This window comes from Bos taurus, chromosome 12 (assembly GCF_002263795.3).
Source record: "Bos taurus isolate L1 Dominette 01449 registration number 42190680 breed Hereford chromosome 12, ARS-UCD2.0, whole genome shotgun sequence".
NCBI classification, from domain to species: Eukaryota; Metazoa; Chordata; class Mammalia; order Artiodactyla; family Bovidae; genus Bos; species Bos taurus.
In genome coordinates this window covers 52,182,544-52,206,822 of record NC_037339.1, presented here as the reverse complement: position 1 = coordinate 52,206,822, position 24,279 = coordinate 52,182,544, and the positions used below count along the sequence as shown (strand labels likewise).

Sequence of the window (24,279 nt, the reverse complement as noted above, 5' to 3'; positions counted from 1 at the left end):
TCTTTAGGTTTTCTTCCCCCTAAGCATAGGGTTTTTTAAATTAATCTTTGGAATTGAAAATAATCTACACATTAAATTAATTTGGTTATTTTTTAAATTAGCATAATTATTTTGCACATGCACACATACATATCTACATACAAATTATTTCATGTTATTCTAATGAAATAGAATAATTATAGGAATAAAAGCCACAAATTTTCCTTGTCTCACCATATTTATATGTATGCAAAGGCATGAGAGAGGTGTGTATATAAACTTTTCCTTTGCTATTCTACCATTTACGTTTTTATTTCAAAATTATTTAAGTAGACTTTAGAATTGGTGGGTAATTTGGCAGTAAGTTTCTAATGGACTGAGGTGGGAAATTGTCCCCTTTTCTTGAAAAGGAATTGAATGGAAAAGAAAAGGAATTGCCCATTTTCTTCTAAGAATATTGCATTCTTAATTTTTATTACGGAGAAGGCAATGGCACCCTACTCCAGTACTCTTGCCTGGAAAATCCCATGGATGGAGGAGCCTGGTGGGCTGCAGTCCATCTTCCCTCATTTCTTTTGAAAACATCATTTTATTTATCCCATTGCCTCTGACAATATCTCACACATCACAAGCATTCAGGGAGTATTTATTGATTGTGAATGCATAAGATGATCACTTCTGCAGTGTGAACCATGAGTTTGAGATGCTGTGTTTCTTGTTATCTTATGATCAGTATTCCAGAATTTATTCATAATACATCTTCAAAATAGAGAAGGAATTTTTCCTTAGTAATTAAATCCAGCTTAATGTCGTGATGTCTAGTAATTCTAAGTTTATACTGATGGAATTTTACACAAGATAATCCAATCGAAAAACTTTTTCACAAGACTATGTTTAACATATGTATTTTCTAGCTGCTGCCCAAGAAGCTAAATAATTTGCTTTTTTGTAGAAAAAAATGTCAAATAGAGCATTAAGACAGTTCACCATTTGTCAGAGATTTTAAACATATATAATATAGTTATCATACTTTCAAGCTCAGCTATGAGAGTTCTGTGTTACTTTGCAACAAGACTTTTTCTCTTATACACATTTGTCACATTGTTAAGTGAGACAAATTTTGCTAAATGTGACAAGAGTCCGCCTGAGTATCTGCATGCATACTGATTAGTGTTTGAATATACTACCATTTACTAAAGCACTGTTATTTACTTACCTAGCCTCCAATGATGTAGTGATGGAAAGACTTTAAGCTCAGATTTCCTCTCCAACTCACTAGCTTTAGTTAGGTTACTTCACATTTCTAGAGCCCTTTTTAACTCATCCATAAAATGCAATGCCTGATGGTCATTATCTCTGATATATTGCCTTTTGATGCCAACATTCAGCATCTCTCACAGTCCAAAGCAGAGTGGGGAAAAATCACCATCTCAGACAGGGCATTCTGTTCTCTGTGGAGTGAGTGTCAGGATGGGATTTGGAAAGGTGCAAAGGAGGTTTTTTAGCTACTGCTCCACACATTTTCATAGCTTAACTTCATTATTTGCTTTGAGATTAATTCTTCATATGGTAACACTGTAACCAGATATTAGTATTAAAGGCAGGTTTATTTCTGAGTCTTAGACTTCATCTTTATCCTGGACTGCAGTCCCAGCCTAGAATCTATCCACTTGTTTCCTTGTCCGCTGTGAGCTGTGGCATGGATGGAACACTTGACTTAGGAAGGAGACCTGGGTTTTAATCTGTCTCTTCCCTGCAGTTAGTTTTGTGACACTAAGCTGATTTCTAAGATCCTTTTCCTCTTTATAATTTTTATCAAGAAAAATTAAAGGATGATATCAACAGATTTTATAAAATCAAATAAGCTCAATAAAATTTTTCATGCTTGAGCCCATAGCATCTGTCACAGGGGCCAATATATATATATTTCAGTATATTTCAGTTGTACTCTAATGTCTCTAGCCTCCCTACACATCCTTGTCATTTCAGTCCTGGGCCAGAATTTATTTTCATTCCATGTCACCTTCTTCTCGGTGGTAGGAAAGTCTGGACCCGTGTTCCTCTTCCTCTTCTTCGGCCCTAATGAAGTTCATTCTAGAAGCTTAATCCCCAAAGAATGCTGCTGCTGTTTATAGGACGGTGTGCCTTAGTGCATCTGTTTGCTTTCTCCTGACAAGATCTGACCTTCTGTCTCTCCCCTTGCTTCCATCTCTGTCTTGGCTACTAAGTTTATTCTACACTTCATTCCCATTTTTCTTCAGATGGGTCATTTATTCTTCCATCATCTATTTACCTTTGTTTGTTAAGTATCTACTCTATGCTAGGCTATAGGGAGCAATAAGGTAGAGAAAATATCATCACTAATCTTCTGGAATACTGTCAAAGGCAGCCATGTTTTTTTTTAAATGACATTATTTTTTAAGTCTGCAGGAACAAATATTCACAGGATGCATTGGAAACACAGGAGAAAAGCTGCCTACTCTTCCAGGAAAAGTTAGAGAGGTTAGAGCTACTGTTGCATAGCAAACCACCCCAAAACTTCCTGACTTAAAATGAGCACTGTTTAGCTCACAGTTCTGTGGGTTGGCAGAGAAGGCTGGGCTCAGCTGGATAGGTGTAGGGACCCTGCCTGGGATTCTTCATGCATTCTTAGGTCACCCAGGTATTTTTGCTTCAGGGGTTAGCTGGCCATTGGCTGGCGTGAAAAGGATGATTAGGCCAAGTGTTTTTTTTGTCAGTCAGTGGGTTAACCTGGGTTTGTCTGCCTGGACATTGCAGGATTCTGAGACTTACACTGACACAGCATCACATCTGCCATCCTCTGGTGGTCAAAGCAATGCACTTATATTCAAGAATGGAGAAATAGACTCCACTCCTTGATTAGAGTTGCTTGCTGCAAAGGGGCGTGGATCGGGATGGGAATAATTGTCACCGTATTCTCAAATGATTGATTAGATATGTTAAGTTTGAGATTCCTATTAAATCCAGTGGAGATACCTAGTAGAGATTGACACATGAGCCTGGGGTTCAGGGGAACTGTCCGGGACACATAAGTTAGGAGTTTGTTTGGCTTATAACAGAATAATTTGAGAATTGTTATATACACTTAAAGCCCTACGGATGGATTAAAGCAGCAAGAAAGTGGGTGTAGGGAGAAAAGAAAGGATGCCTAAAGACTGAACCCTGGGAGCATTTCAGTGTTCTGACATGGGAAAGAGGAGAAATCAGCGAGAGAGACTGAGAAGTGGCCACAGAGATAGGAAAACCAAGCCAAGTGAAGAAAAGTATTTCAAGGGAACAGTGATAATCTGTATCAGATGTGGCTGATGTGTCAGGCTGATGTGTCAGTCAGTGAGGACTGAGCACTGTGGATTTAGCACCGTGGAGGTCACTGATGATAAGAGCAACTCCAGTAGCGTGAGCTTCAAGATAAAGAGGGGAATGAGAAATTGAAGATAGTTATTATAGATAAGTCTGTCATGTTTTACTATAAAGGGAAGGAAAAAAATGAAACCAAGACAGAGGACGTGAGATCTGGAGAGGTTTTTGTTTGGTTTGGTTTTTAAGCAGGGAAAAGGTAATATTAAGGTTGTTTTTTTTAATGAGAATGATCCAATAAAGAGAAATATTGCTGATGCAGGAGAGAGGAGAGAATTGCTGGAACAGTATTCTTCTGTGGAAGAGGGGATGGGATTTAGCACGAAGTGGAAATGTTGGCCAAGTAGGAGCAGAAATAGTTCACCCATCAGAAGAGGAGAGAAAAGAGTACGTAGTGTTAGCAGCATGAGAATCTTCTCCATTTGTTTTTTGTCTTGTCTTGTTTTCTCAGTGGAATAGAAGCCATCATCAGCTCAGAGTTAGCATGGGGAGAGTGCGTTGGTGGTCTGAGGAAAGAGGAGAACATATGAAATAGTAATAGCTAGCGCATGGCAGTCCTTTACTACATAACAGGCACCATTTTAAGCACTTTGAAAGAATAAGCTCATTTGATTATGTTCAAAAACATGATTCACATAAGGAACTTCATGCAGTGGTAGCTTAGAGCGTTAGTGTCCTAATTGCACTGTCTTACACTAGAGAGGGTGGGGCCACATCATGAAGGTCTTGTAAGCCATTCTCAGTAGTTTAGACTTAATACTGTGTAAAATGAGTAAAGTGTAAGAAACAGATGAAGGATTATATAGTTCTGCAGAATTTTAAATAAAAAGAATGATGTGATCAGTCTTACATTTGTGAAAGATAACTGAAAATATTATGAGAAGGGTTCTGGAGAAAGGGACAGTGTTAGAAGCAGAAATTCCAGAGAAAAGCTGAGTAGGGCTTAAACTAAGGTAAATTACAATGGGAAAATAGAAGGAACACGTTTAGAAACATGTAGGCAGTGAAATTGTACAGGACGTGCTAAAGATAGTTGGAGGAGCTAATCTAGAATGATGTCCAGTTTTCCTTTGTTTTGGAAGATTATATGCTTGAAAGTGAAAGTGAAGTCGCTCAGTCGTGTCCGACTCCGTGGACTGTAGCCCGCCAGGCTCCTCTGTCCATGGGATTCTCTAGGCAAGAATACTGGAGTGGGTTGCCATTTCCTTCTCCAGGGGATCTTCCCAACCCAGGGATCGAACCCAGGTCTCCTGCATTGCAGGCAGATGCTTTTTCCTCTGAGCCACCAGGGAAGATTATATGCTTACCTGATACCAATACACAGAATAAAAAGAAGATTTTAAGGAAAAAATGAGTTCAGTTGGGTAACTTAGCTCCAGAATACTATAATATAATTTGAATAAATATTTAGCATTTCCATAACTGAAGATGGCATTGTTGACTAACAAGTTGATAATACATCATTACAGATTTTCATGCATCTTCCTTTCTGCATTTTTATCATGGATTAATGTTATATTCTAGTGAAAGGCATATTTCTATTTTATCCTAAGGTTGAAAATTTTGTTCTAGTTTTATAATTCATTTAGTATACTGACATTTAGGTAAACAGATTTTAGTTTCAATTCTGTGTCTTACGCTCTTTTTCTTTTGACACATTTATTAAGATTATGTATCCTGTTTGTGCTTATTCATATCTATATTTATTTATGTATACGTTTTTCAGATGTAGAAAGAAATCTAGTTGTATGAATCTTTCGCAAACAGTATAAGATTGTGTCATGTTTGCAGTGGAATGACAGGGACAGTGTTCCTGACTTTCTTCACTCAATTTGAACCTCAGTAATTGTACATTTGCATTTTTCTCTGAATAGAACTACAGATATTTTGACAGTATAGACTCTTATGACAGGCAGTAAGTGGTTAAGCATAACTTACAGTTCAGATATTCTGGAAATTACTTATTTTAAAGCTATTTATTTTTTTAAAAAGTTAAAAAGCAAATGAATTGGTTATTGAGGAGACAATATATAAATAATAGCTTCAACCTAGCCAAAAGATGTGAACAATCAAAATATATGCAGATAAGAAATAAGTATAATTAAGTATAAGTGTTATTCTTACATCTGTCTATTGATGTCCTGGAGGGTTTAAAATAAGGTGATAGTGATGACAATTGCATACTCAAGCTAGCAGTTGTCTAGACTGACAACTTTAGATGCAAATCCACTGGGTATAATCCAAAGAAAACAAAAACACTTATTCTAAAAGATACACGCACCCCAGTATTTGCAGAAGCATTATTTATAATTGTCAAGATATGGAAACACCCTGGGTGCTAATCAACAGATGGATAAAGAATATCATTGCTTCACTGTTGACTCAACACTGAAGGAATATATGCATGCATGCTCAGTCGGGGCCAACTCTTTGTGACCCCATGGACTGTAGCCTGCCAGGCTCCTCTGCCCATGGAATTTCCCAGGCAAGAATATGGAGTGGGTTGCCATTTCCTTCTTCAGGGGATCTTCCTGACACTGGGATAAAATATATGCTCCTTTTTAAATCTAAATGCTGATAGGTGCCTTGATTCTTCCAGTGTATTGTCCCACAGTTTGTCTTTGGCCAACTGAAATGCGAATGCTTTATTTAAAAAAAAAAAAAAAAAGTTAAACTTTTATTATCATTAGCCTAGGGAATAAGTTTTTAAATACAGATTACAGTCAACTCAGAGTTTCTGTGACCAGAGAATGAATGAAATATTCTAGGGGATTTGATACTTGGGATTTAAATCAAAGAAAATGAAGAATAAATGACATGTAAAGAACCATATTGTTAATAAAGGAATATTTGATACCAAACAACATTGACTTCAAATGAGTACTGGAGAAAAAAAAATCCTGCTTTTTAACTATTTTGTTTTAAGGATTATTCTCCTTAGTTAACTATATTATGCGTAAAAAATCAAAAGCCTAGAGAGAGTAATTTAATAATTGGTTGTTTTATCTTAAAGCAAGATAAAAAGGTGCATGATTAATCTTCATCAGGTGTCTAAAAGCTGATCAATTTTTTCTTCTGTGCATAGGTAGGAATGTTTCTCTTCAGATTACTTCTGTTTTTAAATTGAAAGATAAATCTTTAGTTCAAAGTATTTTGCTGCTGCTGCTAAGTCGCTTCAGTCGTGTCCGACTCTGTGCGACCCCACAGACGGCAGCCCACCAGGCTCCTCCGTCCCTGGGATTCTCCAGGCAAGAACACTGGAGTGGGTTGCCATTTCCTTCTCCAATGCACGAAAGGGAAAGGGAAAGTGACACGACTCTTAGTGACCCCATGGACTGCAGCCTACTAGACTCTTCTGTCCATGGGATTTTCCAGGCAAGAGTACTGGAGTGGGGTGCCAGTGCCTTCTCCTCAAAGTATTTTAAACACGGGCAAATTTTGTAACATTAAATGACTAGAAGTAGTGTTATGTGAAATCGCAGGTTACTTTATTTAGGCATTTAATAGTAACCTTTTTTAGACTTTCAAAAAATATTTGTTTCTTCTTGTTCACTCTGAATCATACCTATTCTCTTTAGGTTTTGTAACGTATTGAAAAGACTTCAAGCATATTTTGGCTTCAAAACCTCCTCCAGGAGTTTGTCCTTAAACCTCTAACATCTTATCCTACAAGTGTCTGTATATCAATAGTTTTGTACCTTTATGTTATCGGTATTTTTAATTAAGATAGTCTTCTAATTTCTTGCTCTTGTGTCCCCTTGCTAAACCCAGTCTTCACAAATTTTAGTGACCAGGCTATGAAACTGTGTCCTTTCATGGGCAGTTTGAATTGCCCTTGAATTCCAGTCAAAAACTGGCACTCGAACTGACATTTTTGGGGAGAGTTGCAGACTGAGTATTAATAGCATAAGAACTCCTTTTGTAGAGTCTGATACCTTTGAGTTTTATAGACTTTAAAGAGAAGAATGCTCAAAGATATTAAAATTTTAACAGCTGTTTAACTTAGATGAACAGGACTCGATGGCATGTGGGTCCATCCCTCCATCCACTCCTACCATTCTCTCCTGAACCAGCTTACAAGGGGTCTTTGCAGTTGTCCTTATCGACCGATACCACTCTAGTCAGTCTTTGACTTTTGTTTTGCTAAGTTCAATTGTCAATTCTAAGATTTCATGTTAATTGCTCTGTTGGCAGTGTTTAACAGGATTGCTTTTTCTTTCTCCCTTGAAACACCTTCTTCCTTTTCCTGAGGGTTATCTCCTACCTCAGCTGTTCACCTCTGACCTCTTTCCTATGTCCTCCACTCTTCTGTGTTTCTAGGAATGTCCAGGTTTGTATTCCGAGGTCTCATCTAGACCTCGCTCCCCGAGTGGTCTTATCTAGGCATGGAGTATTACCCAAACATCTGTGTGCTTACGACTCCCAAGTTTATCACCACTCCGTCTAGGGTATATGTGTTCATTGGCTTTCTCCTTTTACTGGAAGATAAGTTCCATAAGAGCAGGGACTTCATTTCTATTCATTACTTTTTGCTCAATTTCTAGGACATTATCTGACACATAATACATACACTGTACCATATATAGGACATTTGGCTTATGAATAGTTCATCTTTTATCTTGGCCATAATGATGAATCGGTCAACCATTACTTTTTCTCTTGAGATAAGTGTGTATTCATTTTTTTATTTCAATAATATTAAGAAACTTATCTCCTTATTACCTGAATTTGTTTCAGCTCAGTTGATTACATTTAACTGCCATAAATTAAAATTTTAAATAGTGGGTTAATTTTCAGATTTAGACATTTCTTTTTGAAGCATACTGCTTTTGAAAGACCACTTTAAAGGTTCTGTTAATTCTTTGAAAAATATATATATTTTTTCATTTTAAGGACTTCATTTTCTGCATGGTGAATCATTAATGTGTGTAACATTTCAGTGACTTGTAATTTTTTTTTTTTGCTTTGTTTGTGTTGTGAGACATTTTATAAATAAAATTTGGTATCTCAGTAATATGATTTACAAAACAAACGCTAAATATTGGAATTGGCACTAGTAGTTTTTACTGAAGATGGGCTCAGAAAAGTAGTCGACCGTAAATGTCAACTTGGGTCCATTCTGAGATGCAAACTGGAAAAATTATAGTCCTGTGTCCATACAGAAAGCCAGAGGACAATAGGTTAAACTGTAAGTAACGTGTTTTTTTTTTTTAATCTCAAACTGTTTACCAAAAAAAATTACTTATAAACTTTCATTTATAAGTAAGTGAGCACCAAATTAAAAAACTGAATTAAAGAAAGATTAGTCTGAAAAGAAATGCTCAAATTTGATTTATCAGTGCTGTGACTGTTATTTAACTTTTAAGCTAACACATTTGGCGCTGTCGTCATTAGTCTAAATTAATTAATTTGACCATTGTTTTCAATTTTTAATTTTAGAGAGATATAAACTTATTGAAAATCTTAGCAGAATATGACATTTTTAATAGCAGTTAATAGTTGCGCATACCATTTGAAATGCTTTGTTTCTGCTTGTGTTCTCTGCTAAATTTTTTTTTTCCATTGAATCTGTGCTGCTTCTTTGCCAATGTTTTCCACTATAGAATCTCCATCTCGCAACCTTGCTTCTCGTGAGCGCATTTACAAAAATTATGGTGTAGCTGGGCCTGCCTCTGCTCTCTCATCTCTGTCTCACAAACTGAAGGGTGGGTATGCGTGCCTCCGTGGATGGGCCATTCTTAATGAACATAGGAGCTTTCAGGAAAGAAGTTTTAGTTCACTTCAGTCATTTTCATCTCATTCCATTTAAGATTAAAGTTTATCATTTTATTTAAACTTGATATTTTGGGGTAATTTGTGATGTATTTGTTCAATATTGTATTGATTATCCTAATTGATATGCCTGTTTACTATATCTGTAGGTTAAATAGTACTTTTGTTTAATTTCAAACCTGTATGAGGTCTTAAATAAAATAAGTACATAGGAAGAAATGCCTTTGGGGAATTGTAAAGCCCTTTTGACCAGAACAAAGTGGTATACGTGTAAGCCTCGAGCACATTGTGATCTGTAAGAATATAGTGTCTTATGTGACAGGTTAGTCTTAGACTCATTTTTCTGTTATTTAATGTAAAAATAATTTTCCTGTTTTAGTTTTTTTATGAGAAACAGTTTGATAATTTAAGTTTTTTAGTTTACCTTTGTTTTCAGAGCCATCCTATATGGCTTGAGTCTTCCTTATATTTTCCTTAGTCACGTAATTTTAGAAATGTTTAAGCTATTGACAATTGATAAAATGTCAGACCATTTTAAAATTTGCTTTGGTCTTTTAAAGTACTGTATATTCCTAATCACATATTTTTGTCTTAGAGTGATATTTAATTTAACTTTTAAAATCTTGTATTCTTAAAAATGAGTAAAACAGTTTTATATTTCTCCTTTTTACAGTTGACAGTAATACTATATAATATTATAGAATAATTGTAGAACCTGCTGTCTGTAGTATATAGTCTTATGTAACCCATAAGGAGTATATACTATGGCATATCATATTACAGTAGAGTATTATGGGTACATTATATTATAGAATGATATTATATAACCATTTATTTATGATTTTGGCATAAATGCAGATTATTAATGAATTAATATTTAACATTTTTACTAATTTGTTAGAATGTACTAAATTTTTATCCTGTCTTGTATTATTTTTTCTTCAGAATTCTTTTGAGATTAAGGAAGTGTCTATTATCACTTAAGTTTACACATGATAAACATGAGCACTAAACAAAATTAAGTGATGAATGTGAAAGTATTTATGATCTAAAGCTTTTGGCAAAGTGTGTTTATATTTAGTGATACTTAAAATAGCCATATGACCATTTTTAGTAATACTTACTGCATGCCTCAAAATTTTTAAAACCCAAATGAAGAAGATACACATTAGTTAGTTAGTGTATGAGTTTACCACATTTAGCTAACTTGACATTTTTTTCCAATATATGAAATATATTTTGGAAAACTAGCTTTTTCAGCAGGATTGATTTATAATTTGACAAATATATGTCAGGAAGAAATAATTGTGCATTAGTTATGCACCTAGACTCCAGCAGGTATTCAGCTGTCACCACTTAACAGATCTTAAAAAAATACTCGCCATTACTTGAAGCATAGAATTATGATATAGAGCAGCCCTCACTATGACCCTCTCTATATAACAAGCAATGTTTGCTGGCATGTGGTAAATGGTGTTCCTGATATTTGAAAGAGTCTATTGTTTAGCCAATCACAGTAGAGATTTCCTTTGTGAGGAACTGTGCATCATTAATTAGAAAGCACGCCCCTTTCAGAAAATTCACACATTGATCTTGTAGAGAGAGATGCCAAGTATAAAAGATTAATTACTTATTTGCTTGGATTCACCATTATGTATGGTTTAGCTTATGAAATAAATGTGATGATGAAGGCATTTCCATCATCAGAGTGACAAAAACGAGTCAGTCACTCAGAATTAGTGGCAAGGACTGGGCTGATGTCTAATTCTACCAAATACAATATTTGGCTTATAAAATCTGACCCTTACACAGCAGTGGCTGCTGTCCCCTCTGCCCTGGGGTGGTGCTAGCCATAATGGATTTTCAGAGAATCTGAAGATTGTGACTAGTAGAAGGGAAAAAAAACTAAGAAAATAGGAGTTTATTTACTCACTTAACAAAAATTTATCAAACACTTATTGTATTGACCCATTCTTGACATGGCATCAGTGAAAGGGAGTAACAGACAAAAATATCAACTTTTGTGAGCCTTCCATGAGGAGGCAGATTCTATGGCAAAACTCTCTTGACAGATTAACCAGAGCATGACTGTACACACACACACATGCAAGCAAGCCCCAAAACACTTTACTACTTTTATCCAAGTTTGTTCATTTCCCTTTAAAAAAGAAAAAGAACGAACTGCAATGTAACCAGTTAACAAATTCTTCTCAATTTACTAAGTATCCTTTTTCAAAAAATAGGAATACTTCTAGCAAGATTTATGGATTTTCAGTTCTTTTGTGCCAGTTGAGTCACTTTAGTCAGATTGCTTTCCTCCTAACAATAATATCACTTGCAGTAATGGCAGGAGTTTTGATATTAGGCAGGAAAGATAATCTTGCAGGCTGTACCACCTCCCGACAGCAGAGACATCCTTGCTGTAGTGCCTCTAAAGCAAGCATGAAACAGTAGGAGCGAGAGACACCGAAGGAGGGCCAGGATGCTGAAAACAAAAGGTGTCCGTGTAGAAACTCCTAGTGCTTTGCTTGGGAAAAAGCGAGATTATTTTTCTTCTTGTCCTTTTTCTGTTAGCATTCATATGTTAGTAATAAACTATTCTAATCCAATCATAAGAATATTAGAAGTATAAAATGGAATTGAACTTTGTTGAGAAATCGTTCCCCGTTTCCCTTTTTTCTTTAATTTTTAAGTATTTTTGTCTGTGAAAAGCAACACAAATTTTGTAAGTTATTTTTTATTTCATGGTTTAATAGATAAATCATCAGTAAGTTATAATTATATTAACAAATTTCACTATGAAATGGACCATACAGGTGACCGAGGAACCATCTCAACATCTCCTAGACCAGTCTGTACGTCAGGAAAACCGGAACTGTCCTCCAAACACAGTAGAACACTCAAACCTGATGGACGTATGAGCCGGACTACTGCTGACCAGAAGAAGCCAAGGGGTACAGAAGGGCTATCGGCTAGTGAGTCTCTCATGTTGAAATCTGATGCTGCGAAGCTGCGGTCAGATTCTCACAGTCGGTCGTTGTCCCCCAACCACAACACCTTGCAGACGCTAAAATCTGACGGGAGGATGTCTTCTGGCTTCAGAGCTGAGTCCCCAGGCCCGGGTTCTCGGTCATCCTCTCCCAAGCCAAAGACGCTCCCAGCCAATAGGTCTAGCCCATCCGGTGCTAGTTCTCCGCGATCCTCCTCACCACATGATAAAAATCTACCTCAGAAAAGCACTGCTCCTGTTAAGACGAAACTCGATCCTCCCCGGGAACGCTCCAAATCGGACTCTTACACCCTTGATCCAGATACCCTCCGCAAGAAGAAAATGCCCCTCACAGAACCTTTGAGGGGGCGATCAACATCACCAAAACCAAAACCAGTACCAAAGGATTCTAAAGATTCCCCCGGATCCGAAAACAGAGCTCCCTCTCCCCACGTGGTACAAGAAAACCTCCACAGTGAGGTGGTTGAAGTCTGCACCTCAAGTACTTTAAAAACCAATAGCCTAACGGACAGCACCTGTGATGAGAGCAGTGAATTTAAGAGTGTGGATGAAGGTTCAAATAAAGTGCATTTCAGCATAGGAAAAGCACCACTGAAAGAGGAACAGGAAATGAGGGCATCCCCCAAAATAAGTCGAAAATGTGCTAACAGGCACACCAGGCCCAAGAAGGAAAAATCCAGCTTTCTCTTCAAAGGAGAGGGATCCAAACCTTTGGAGCCAGCCAAACAAGCCATGTCCCCTTCCGTGGCTGAGTGTGCCCGGGCCGTCTTCGCCTCTTTCCTGTGGCACGAAGGCATAGTACATGACGCCATGGCTTGTTCTTCTTTCTTAAAATTTAATCCAGACCTTTCCAAAGAACACGCTCCTATAAGAAGTAGCTTAAACAGCCAGCAACCTACAGAAGAAAAGGAAACCAAATTAAAAAATAGACACTCGTTGGAAATATCGTCAGCACTGAATATGTTTAATATTGCACCTCATGGGCCAGACATATCTAAAATGGGTAGCATCAACAAAAATAAGGTGTTGTCCATGCTGAAGGAACCCCCCCTGCATGAAAAATGTGAAGACGGGAAAGCCGAGGCCACTTTTGAGATGTCCACGCACCATGCGACGAAGTTGAAGTCGCCGCTCCCCTTGACGCTGCAGCACCTGGTGGCTTTCTGGGAAGACATCTCTTTGGCCACTATCAAAGCAGCGTCCCAGAATATGATTTTCCCAAGTCCCGGTTCTTGTGCAGTCCTCAAAAAGAAAGAGTGTGAGAAAGAGAATAAGAAGGCAAAAAAAGAAAAGAAGAAAAAAGAGAAGACCGAAGTCCGGCCCAGGGGTAATCTGTTTGGGGAGATGGCCCAGCTGGCGGTAGGAGGGCCAGAGAAAGACACCATCTGTGAGCTGTGTGGGGAGTCTCACCCGTACCCAGTGACATACCACATGAGGCAGGCTCACCCAGGTAAGCAGTTACGGAGTACACATAAGCACTTTGCGTAAAACACAGATGCGGTAGCTTCTGACTTAAGCTGTTCCATGAATTACCTTAAAGTACAGGGACACTTTTGCCCAGAATTTATAGTTTTCTTAGAATGTAATTTTTAAAGTGCTTTATCAATACAGTGTAAGTTTTGTGGAAAATAGGTAAAGAAATTCTAATACTGCGATGGCAAGGCAGTTTAGTACTGTTTCATTTTAGTGTTATCACATTCTGAGATATTGTTAACTTTTAAAATATTTTACATTTTACCCAAAGGATTGCTGTCTCACACAGTAGAAATAATATGTCCAAACACACAGGAGAGGTCTCAACGTTAAATCTCCTTTAACTGTATTGTTTTCCTGTTCAAAACTGCAAGTTAAATTAGATTATATTGATTTCTATGGGCCTCTTCCTGTGAAAGAGATTATCAACTGTTTCATCAGAAGACAGTATTTTAGGTAAATGTAACTATTTCTATAACAATTGATTAGTATTGCAAAAGTCACCTGTTATGGGTTTGGGTAGATGCTTTTCTCTTCCTACATATTACACTGAAACCTTTTGTAAAATATGCAATCTGTAAAATTTACCATTCGTACAGAATGTTTTCTGTCTATTTTGTCCAAATTTATGGCATGCTTAAATAAATCTAAATGTTCCCATGTCTTACATTTCTTTTCATCTGCCTATGTAGAGTATCTTCAGTATTTTAGACATCATTTAGTTGATTACTTTCTGGTCATACATGCAAGTTTGCGGATATAACTAATAGCCTCTGGGGGCAGGGTGGGAGGGGGTGGGTAGAAAAAGTGAAAAAGTTAGATACTTGCTTCAGTACTTTGCTTGCTTTGAGAAGGGAAATCTGTCATTTATGCATAGGTAGCAAGCATCAGACTATTAAGGACTCTTAGGTGTTCAGTATCTATTTATGTGCTTACTTCAAAGGCTGTGGCCGGTATGCTGGTGGACAAGGTTACAATAGCATCGGGCACTTCTGTGGTGGATGGGCTGGTAACTGTGGCGACGGTGGCATAGGGGGAAGCACGTGGTATCTGGTGTGTGATCGCTGCAGAGAAAAATACCTCCGGGAAAAACAAGCTGCTGCCCGGGAGAAGGTAGTTTTATTTTGTTCTGGCTATACTGTGAATGATAAGGATAAACCTTATAAAAACCTCTTTTTAGCAACATGGAACTTAGAACTCTAGAAACTCAAACAGGGGCTCTGAAACAACTAGAGGAGTGGGCTAGGGAGGGTGGTGGGAGGGAGGTTCAAAAGGGAGGGGACATATATATATATACCTGTGGCTGATTCATGTTGAAATTTGACAGAAAAGAACAAAATCCTGTAAAGCAATTACCCTTCAGTTTAAAAAAAGCAACAGGGGCTCTGTAACAACCTAGAGGGTTGGGATGGGGAGGGAGATGGGAGGGAGACTAAAGAGGGAGGGGGGAAAAAAATCTCTTTATAGGAACATGTCATCAGACAGCTTCATATAGTTGATATTAAAAATCAGCTTTTATAATAGGAATAATATACAAATTTGATTTATGCACCAGGTCAGCTGTTTTTAATGACAAAAACAAATTATGTCTTGGGATAACACAAAAACAACCATTGTGTAGCATACCTACCCTGTTGAAGATGTAATTTTTTTATTACTTGTGTGCTACTCAGTCACCTGCTTACATATACATAGCTTTCCCTCTTCACCTTTTCTCTCTCTTAATTCTCTTTTCCTTTTCCTTCTCTTTTTTCTGCTGTTTATCTCCTCTCTTTTTCTTAATACCTAGTTATATTAAGGATTTATGGAAAGTAAGGATCATTCACATTAGTGACACACCTAACTGAAAATATTTGCCAGATACACACACACACACACAAGTTATTAACTCTTTTATTTAAATAATTACATGTAGATTTTACTAGTTAGGTTTTTAACTTTCAGCAAAAAGATAAAAAAATACAGTTTGTATTTGATATAAATTAGTTTCAATCAGTTCAGAAACATGAAGTGAATGTTGTTTTTGGTAATCACTATTATTGTTTTAAAGTAGTTCTATGAGTGTTTAATAATTTGTATTAGCAACTCAAAAATATTTAGGTTAAGAAATCTCATATTTGAATATAAGTAGGAAAAGATCCCTAAAAATTCTCCCTCCAGGTCAAGCAGTCTAGGAGGAAGCCGATGCAAGTCAAGACTCCGCGTGCCTTGCCCACCATGGAAGCCCACCAGGTGATTAAGGCGAACGCCCTCTTCCTGCTGTCACTGAGCAGCGCTGCCGAACCCAGCATTCTGTGTTACCATCCAGCAAAGCCATTCCAGTCTCAACTCCCCAGCGTGAAAGAGGGCATTTCTGAGGACCTTCCTGTTAAAATGCCTTGTCTCTACCTGCAGACATTAGCTAGGTAATGTCACTTGGCTGTTTTTTTTAAATCACTTTGGAAATTGCCTGCTGGCATGACTTACCAACCAGCAGTTCCATTTTGAGAAGCAGAGTTATGTAGTTTGTTTGTTTGTTATTGTACTTATAATTCAAGAAAATGAACAGAAAACAAAAATGAAAATATGAGACTAAGTACATTTGGGACATTGGAAAAAATCACCAGGAATGCCAAGTACAACAAGCCTTCAGCTTCAGTCACCTGCTTATTGTACTTATACTAGCACCTCTGTGTTCCAGTTTGAAAAGGATAGAATCAAATGGTAAAACATGTAAAAGTTGATGGCAAACTCTAATTATGAATTTTACAATTTTTAGCCCTTTGGGGAATAGATATATCCCCCCTAACCCATGAAACATTTCATATATCTCTAATCTCTTTCACATTTCACTCTAACACGTGTTCCTACCATAAAGGTCACTACCTATACTCCAGTAGTCCATGTGAGACATGTCATCAGCCTGAAGCAAGGCAGTGATGATGGGGAAACAAGGAGAGAGAATAGTGAAAGGGAATCCAGCGTCCACAGGCCTGAAGGACTGGTCATGGCTGAGGGCTGAGCCCTCTGTGACACCAAGATATTTTAGCTTAAGGCACCCAGATAGCTGGTGGGATCACTCACTGAAACACTGGAAGATGAAAAAGTTCTCAAAAGGAAAGAAATTCAATTTTGTATTTGAAATGTTTGTGGTACCTGGAATACCTATGTGTAAAATTATCAGCCTTCTATTTCTTCCTCCTTAAATCTGCCACTATTTTAATACTCTACACTCCTCAGTTATAGATGTATGAGTTATTTTTGCTTTTACAAAGGAGGTTAAAAATGGAAAGTGTCTGTATTACCATCATACTTTAAGTTACTGGGTTTGATTTAATGCAGGCATCATCATGAAAATTTCGTGGGCTATCAAGATGACAACCTATTCCAGGATGAAATGAGGTACCTGCGTTCAACATCTGTGCCAGCCCCGTACATATCAGTAACTCCCGATGCCAGTCCCAACGTATTTGAAGAGCCCGAGAGCAACATGAAGTCCATGCCACCCAGGTATTTGAGTTACTATATTTTTGTTGAGTCCAGTGTTTGGTGGAAGAGAGATTTTAAGTAGAAGAGAATGCTCTAGAAGTTCTTTGATATTGATGCATCCCTCCATCTCAGGAAGGAAGTCGCGTCAAGTGTCCTGACTATTAGAGCAGTAAGAAAAGGCATGCGTTCAAGAATCAGGTGAGGTCCTTGATAGCAGATCCGGTTGGAGAGAAGAGATAACCTTTACTCCAATTAGTTATATACAACATCTATCATCTATTCAAACAAGAATGTACACTCACTTAGGCAGTGAGGACACAACATGGCCAGAGCTAGCCAGTTACTAGAACATATATAAGCTTTACTGAGGGCCATAGGATTTGAAACCAGCCTTGACCAATGGAAAAGAAACAAAAAGAATACTTTGTAAATTTGTCTTAGAAAGTAAAGAAAGGTATTTATCTTTTTCTTTAAAATGCCCCACTAAAAGAAATTACATAACCACCTTAATACTTTTGTAACTGTTTTTTAATGTTGTATAGTTAAAAAGGAAAAAAAAGAGGTTGGTTCCTGCTGCTGCTGCTAAGTCGCTTCAGCCATGTCCGACAGCCCTCCTGAAAACCACTGAGTTCTCAAATAGTTTTAAGTATCATGTAACTGAGGCTAGGAACCAGTTCGTCATCTCTCAGTACACTGTGGTATGGCCGTGCTCCAGATAGAGCTTTGGGTAGCACCTCCAGAGAATGAGAAACCATAGAACACTTGGAACCAGAAGAAAATTGCATCCTTTCACTTTCCCTCTTATTAAGTTTCCTCATGTATATATTTTTGTTCTTCCTATTCAGTGCTATTATGAATATATCTGCCTGTTTTTCCTGAATATCATGACACGTGTCTTCCACCACAGTGCTTTTGCTTCTGAGAGAAGCTTAGAATATTTGATGCCTTTTCTTCTTTTTCATTTAAAATGCAAAGTAGATTTAAGAGAAGCAAAAATTTTAAGATGCAGTTCTGAAATTGGTCAAAATGTGATTACATTTGGAAAGATCCAATTATGGCTTAAAGGCTTAAAGAGGGATTGTCAAGTTGGCTTTGAATTTGTATTCTTCCACATGGTTCACACATTTGACTACGCTGTTGTAAACTAAGTAAATACAGTGTCACGTCATTCCCTTTTCCTCCTGAGTTGTCTGTCACCTTGTTCTATCTGCAGTTTGGAAACTAGTCCCATAACTGATACTGATCTCGCAAAGAGAACCGTCTTCCAAAGATCCTACTCCGTTGTTGCTTCTGAATATGATAAACAGCACTCCATCTTACCTGCACGAGTTAAAGCCATTCCTCGGAGAAGAGTTAACAGTGGAGACACTGGTAAGTATAAAGATAAAAAAGAAGATTGAGTGATCCTAATGATTTTATTTGTAGATTTTTTGAATCTAATTTTTGAAGGCAGAGGAATGGATTAATTTTAAATCGTGGTAAACATTCCTTCTATGTGACACAGCCATAAATGTGCCTCTCTAAATTTTACATCTTAGTTGGAAGAGACACCAGAGATCATGTACTATTATTCAAGAATAAACTGATCTTTAAAATATATTACTTGTTAGGTATCTAAGCTGAATATTGCTACCATTATCCCTCCCACTAAGCTTCAGTAAATCAGCAGTTCCAATGACTTGACACTTTCACAATGATATTCTCAATAGAAACTTGTTAACTCTTGTAAGTACTACCACTCAAAACAGATGATAAAAACTGGAGATATGGCTAGCTCTTAATCAGTAAAAAATTTTAGATAATCTGGACTAATTAGTATCAGCAGCCCCAAATTGAGGCTAATTGATTCTGTCTTAAAAATAAAGAAATCCAAGAAGCAAAGGATAACATGTTAATGGTTTATCAGGCCAACTACTTACTAAGTGAAGATCTGACCTAATATTTTTAAGTAGATGATTATGTATCTTATTGAAGATCTTTTAGGAAAATATTGAGGATACATTCAACAAGTATCTTTGGGCTCTTATTGAAATACCATTTGTTACAAAGCAGTCCACTCCAGTGTTCTTGCCTGGAGAATCCCAGGGACGGGGGCGGGGGAGCCTGGTGGGCTGCCGTCTATGGGGTCGCACAGAGTCAGACACGACTGAAGTGACTTAGCAGCAGCAGTCCTTTAGAAAATGCTGGGGATAAGATGTAGATTCCATTTGGGGAGAAAATAAATCACATTTTGTACAGTGTTATAGAAAGGATGAACTTTAGATTCAGACCTGGGTTCAAAACTTACCTTTGCAACTTAACAGGTATATAACTTTAAGTAAGATATTTAAATCTGAGCTTCAGTAAAAAATTGAAATCATTAAGATTTGTGTCAAATGCAAAAACAAAAAAATCCCTGAAGACACTTAAGTGAATAAGCTGGATACTGTTTTTTGAAATCACTGTAAATATATTAATATGTGTTACCTATGAAAATTGATACTTTTTTTTTCCCTTCAAACAGAAGTGGGTTCTTCACTCTTGAGGCATCCATCTCCTGAGCTGTCCCGGCTCATCTCAGCCCACAGCTCCCTCTCCAAAGGAGAACGGAACTTCCAGTGGCCAGTCTTAGCCTTTGTTATACAGCATCATGATCTAGAAGGTCTGGAAATAGCAATGAAACAAGCGTTAAGAAAATCTGCTTGTCGAGTTTTTGCTATGGAGGTAAGAATACATGAATAGGATTATTGATTCATTCATCATAAGCTTCATATAATGGTTCTGTTTAATGATGTCAGTTTTCTACTAAACAGAAATTGTGACAAATTAAGAGACCTCAGTGAATAGAAAATACCGTGTTTGCAACAAAATTAAACTCCTAGGTTTAGGAATATAAATGAATTTGAGTTTAAAAACTCTGAAAAACTTCATTTCTACATTACTTTATTATCTGAACTGTGATAATATCTTCTTAAAAAATCTTTTTATAATCACAGTGTCATTTCAGTTAGAGTAATCATGCAAAAGGGATCAGAAGTAGGGCTTTTGAATTATAAATTTAACAATGATAATTTATCTGGGTCTCTGTTCTCTGAAAATGGATCACTGTATATCATAGACTTGTATATATAACAAATCTTTTTTCTTTATCATGAGTAGGAAGTAACCTGCCATTCATCAGTGGGAACCACATGAATCTATATTTAAGTAAATAGCAGCTTGTGTAGAACTTAAGAAACATTCTAAACGCATGTTGATTCTAAATGCAAGTTGGAAAAAATATGCTTGTGTAAATTAATATTCAGACAAATTTTTGAAATGAAAAGTGGTTTGGAAAATATTTTGAATTGCATTTCATAGGTATTATATTCCCTACTGTTAATTTTTTAATTAGGGCCAGAATTACTGAAAGTGTAAGTTCAGTGTACTTTCAGTGAAATGACAATCAGTCTTCTAAAGTCTTCCCTTAAAATACTTGAGTCCCAGAAGGTTCTCTTTATTGTGGACTTATTTAACATTGTTTATGCAGGCTTTCAGGCTTCCCTTGTGGCTCAGCTGGTAAAGATTCCACCTGTGATGCAGGAGACCTGGGTTCGATCCCTGGGTTGGGAAGATTCCCTGGAGAAGGGAAAGGCTACCCATTCCAATATTCTGGCCTGGAGAATTCCATGGACTGTATAGTCCATGGGGTCGCAAAGAGTCGGACATGACTGAGTGAGTTTCACTTTATCTTTCGTGCAGGCTTTCAACTGGCTTCTGTGTAACGTCATCCAAACCACTTCTCTCCATGATATTCTGTGGCATTTCGTGGCATCTCTGACTCCTGCTCCAGTGGAACCAGAGGAAGAAGAGGATGAGGAAAATAAAACAAACAAGAAAATGCAGAACAAGTGAGCGAGACTCTTGGTTTTTTATTTGTCCATATTTTTATAGAAGAGTCAGACTCTCTTCAGGTAATACCATAATTTACATGAAGTCATTCACAGATTATATAACCTAAAGGCAAGAATACCAATTCAGAGCTATGAGCAACATACTAACTATGCTGAATGAAAGTTTTCTGTCTCCAGAAACACTGTCAATCAATTCTGGTTTCTCACTAGCCATCACGGTCACAGACAAAGCACTCAGTTGGAAGATATATACTGTCCAGTGCAATAAGATGAAGAAGGCAGCATTATTATAGAGAAGAGCCATCCACTTCACAGCATTACTGTACGGCACAGAGAATGAAAACGAGATTGTGCCTGGACATGAGAGTCAACAAGTTTGGCTAGAAGGGACTTCAATTTTATAGGAGGCAGCCTGTATCATGGAAAAGCGTTGAGTGTGGACCCTGGAAGCCTGGGTTCCAGCCACATTTATACCTCTGTAGCTGTGCTTTATGGATCTCATTTATATTTCTACAGTAAAAAAGTAGAAAACTAAATCCTCAATTTAAAAAGCTGTCAGAATAGATAGAAAAAAAACAAAAGCTCAGTACTGTTTATAAGCATCGCATTTTTAAAACGTAAGGACAGAGGAAGAGTAAAAGTAAAAGGTTAAAAGTAGAAAAAGATATACTGGATAAATACCGATCAAAATTAGCTTGCTACAGCTAGTTTAACATCAGATTAAATAGATTTCAAGACATAATTATCAGTAGGGATAAGGAGGATCTCTACAAAATGATAAAAGAGTAATTCTGTATCTTCAGTGTATGCATGTAGTTAATAAAATAACCTTAAAGATATCCAATGAAAATCAATAGGGCCGCAAGGGAAAATTGAAAACAATCCACGATTACAATGTGATGTTATCGCACATTCATAAGAGCTATCTGTTCCTGTGTAACAGATACCCCAAAACCTACTGAATGGAAATAGTTCCTTACTGGCTCCCAACTTTGTGGGCCAGCAGTTTGGGTGGTGCTCAGCTGAAGGGAAAGTCTCATTTCTGCTAGTAGATTAGTGAGTATGCTGGAATTGATCCTCATATGCGGCATTTATTTGGTTTGGTGGTTTTATTTATAGGTGACCTTATCACTTTTTCCTTTAAAAACGTAAGCATAATTAGTTAACCTTACTGGATGTTTGAGGTGTGGTTTGGTTTTGTTGTTTACATTTCTACTACATCAGTATCGTTAAAGTACACATTTTCTTTTGTGGGAAAAATTCCTTCCAGCTCCCAAACTGATGAACTTGCCCGCCATTTCTGTCTTAGGAGAAAGATACAAGGGTATGTGAGCATCCGCTCTCAGATATAGTGATCGCAGGGGAAGCGGCTCATCCTTTACCACACACGTTTCACCGCCTGCTTCAGACCATCTCCGACCTTATGATGTCTCTCCCCAGTGGCAGTTCATTACAGCAGATGGCCCTAAGGTAATATTGTTTCCAAGTGTCCTAAGTACCCTGGAAAAGGAGTTTTCTGAAGCAGTCAAAGCATGAAATGCTTGAAAGACCTCTTTAAATACTTAAGGTAGAAAGAATCCTGTGTTATATGAATGATACCTCCCTCATTATGGTTGTAATTTAGAATTGCCCTTCGCCTCAGCTCATGCCTGTTGGCCCCTTTATAAATTGTGGGTAGTATACTTCTGAGTCCTCTAAATTGTCATAGTCTGAAACCATCTTCCTCACTTTCCTTTCTCATCTACCCCAAATCACATGTCTCAGTGTTCCTCAAGAGTAGAAACTTAAATGTTGCAAAAATGGAGAGGGCAATGAAATCTCAAAAACAGAATTCAAAATAGGGTTTTGAATTGTAAAGAATACCAAGAGATATGCAGCCAATCCTAAAATTACATTGAAAAGTATCTCCTCCTTTTAAGTCCTCACCATTACTTTTATATTGTGAACTTTATCACTAGAGCCTCGTACTGGACTACACATATAAGTAAATCCTCCATTGGTTTTTATAAGAAACAGGTTGACAGAGTGACTTTGGCTACACACATTCCTAATGATGAGACCAGCAGAGAAGAGATTCTGTAGTGCAAGAGTTTTGAAGTACAAAGTGTGTTATACTCTGATGAATTAGTGTAGAATTGTTGGACTAATAAATTTTAAGAGGCTGTTATAGTTGGGATAACACTTGTCTACAAAACTGGTTTATTACCTCTTTTGCTTTTATAGCTTTGATCTTCATGTGTCGGTTTGGCTATATTTAAAACAGGGAGGCCTGGCGTGCTGCAATTCGTGGGGTCGCAAAGAGTCGGACACGACTGAGTGACTGAACTGAACTGAAAATGGATGAACTTTCCTTAGAATTTACATTGTTCAACAGAAATGATGTATATTTCTCCAAAAGCCAGTAGAAATCATTTTGTTTCTTGAATTTTTAAAATTTCTGATATTGTTATTTTACCTACAGCATTAAGATTAGCTGCAGAATGCTTTTTTTTTTTCCAAGGAATTCCTTAGAGGTTCCTGAAAAAGAATTATTTAATATATTACTTATACTGTTTTAGGTGCTGGAGTCTGAAATTCAAGCAATCTGATCACCAGTTCCTCCATCAGAGCAATGTCTTTCATCACATTAACAATATTTTGTCAAAATCAGATGATGGAGACAGTGAAGAGAGTTTTAGCATCAGCATACAGTCTGGCTTTGAAGCTATGAGTCAGGTCAGTCATCTAACAGTTATCCTGTGTTATCCTGTTAATACTCAACAATGTACTGAAGGAGAAACTGAAAATTACTCCTAAACAATTTGCTACTTACTTTTATTTCTATCTCATGCCTATTTTATTATTGTGGAAGATTTCCATTTGAGTGTTTCAATTATGTGTATTTGTTTCTGGTAGGAATTGTGCATAGTAATGTGCTTAAAGGACTTAACCAGCATTGTTGACATAAAAACTTCAAGCCGACCTGCCATGATTGGCAGTTTGACAGATGGTTCCACAGAAACCTTTTGGGAGTCAGGAGATGAGGATAAAAACAAAACTAAGAACATCACCATCAACTGTGTAAAAGGCATCAATGCCCGCTATGTATCTGTTCATGTGGACAATTCCCGAGATCTTGGGGTAAGAAAGGAAGCTTAACTGTGGTTTGTCAGTTCTTTTCAGACCTTTATTAATCATACAGTCTCATTTCTGAGTTTTAGCAAAAAGGCTCTCACCTGGAACTTCACCAACCAAATGTCCTGTTTATATTGTCAAAAAACTCAAGTCTGAAACAGATTAATATGACTTGGGCACTGTGGAATACCCATTTTAAGACAGGATCTGATT

The 24,279-nt window shown here is 37.2% G+C and overlaps 1 protein-coding gene across 1 annotated transcript in view; it reads left to right on the top strand.

The window, feature by feature from the left end:
* Positions 1 to 24,279, top strand: part of MYCBP2 (MYC binding protein 2) — a 270,674-nt gene that overhangs the window by 213,213 nt on the left and 33,182 nt on the right. The window contains 11 exon segments of the mRNA NM_001192817.3: positions 11,946 to 13,589; positions 14,556 to 14,725; positions 15,773 to 16,017; positions 16,934 to 17,101; positions 18,294 to 18,451; positions 19,584 to 19,783; positions 20,801 to 20,932; positions 20,935 to 20,949; positions 22,262 to 22,422; positions 23,511 to 23,667; positions 23,848 to 24,072. Coding sequence (NP_001179746.2) covers positions 11,946 to 13,589; positions 14,556 to 14,725; positions 15,773 to 16,017; positions 16,934 to 17,101; positions 18,294 to 18,451; positions 19,584 to 19,783; positions 20,801 to 20,932; positions 20,935 to 20,949; positions 22,262 to 22,422; positions 23,511 to 23,667; positions 23,848 to 24,072 — 3,275 coding nt within the window.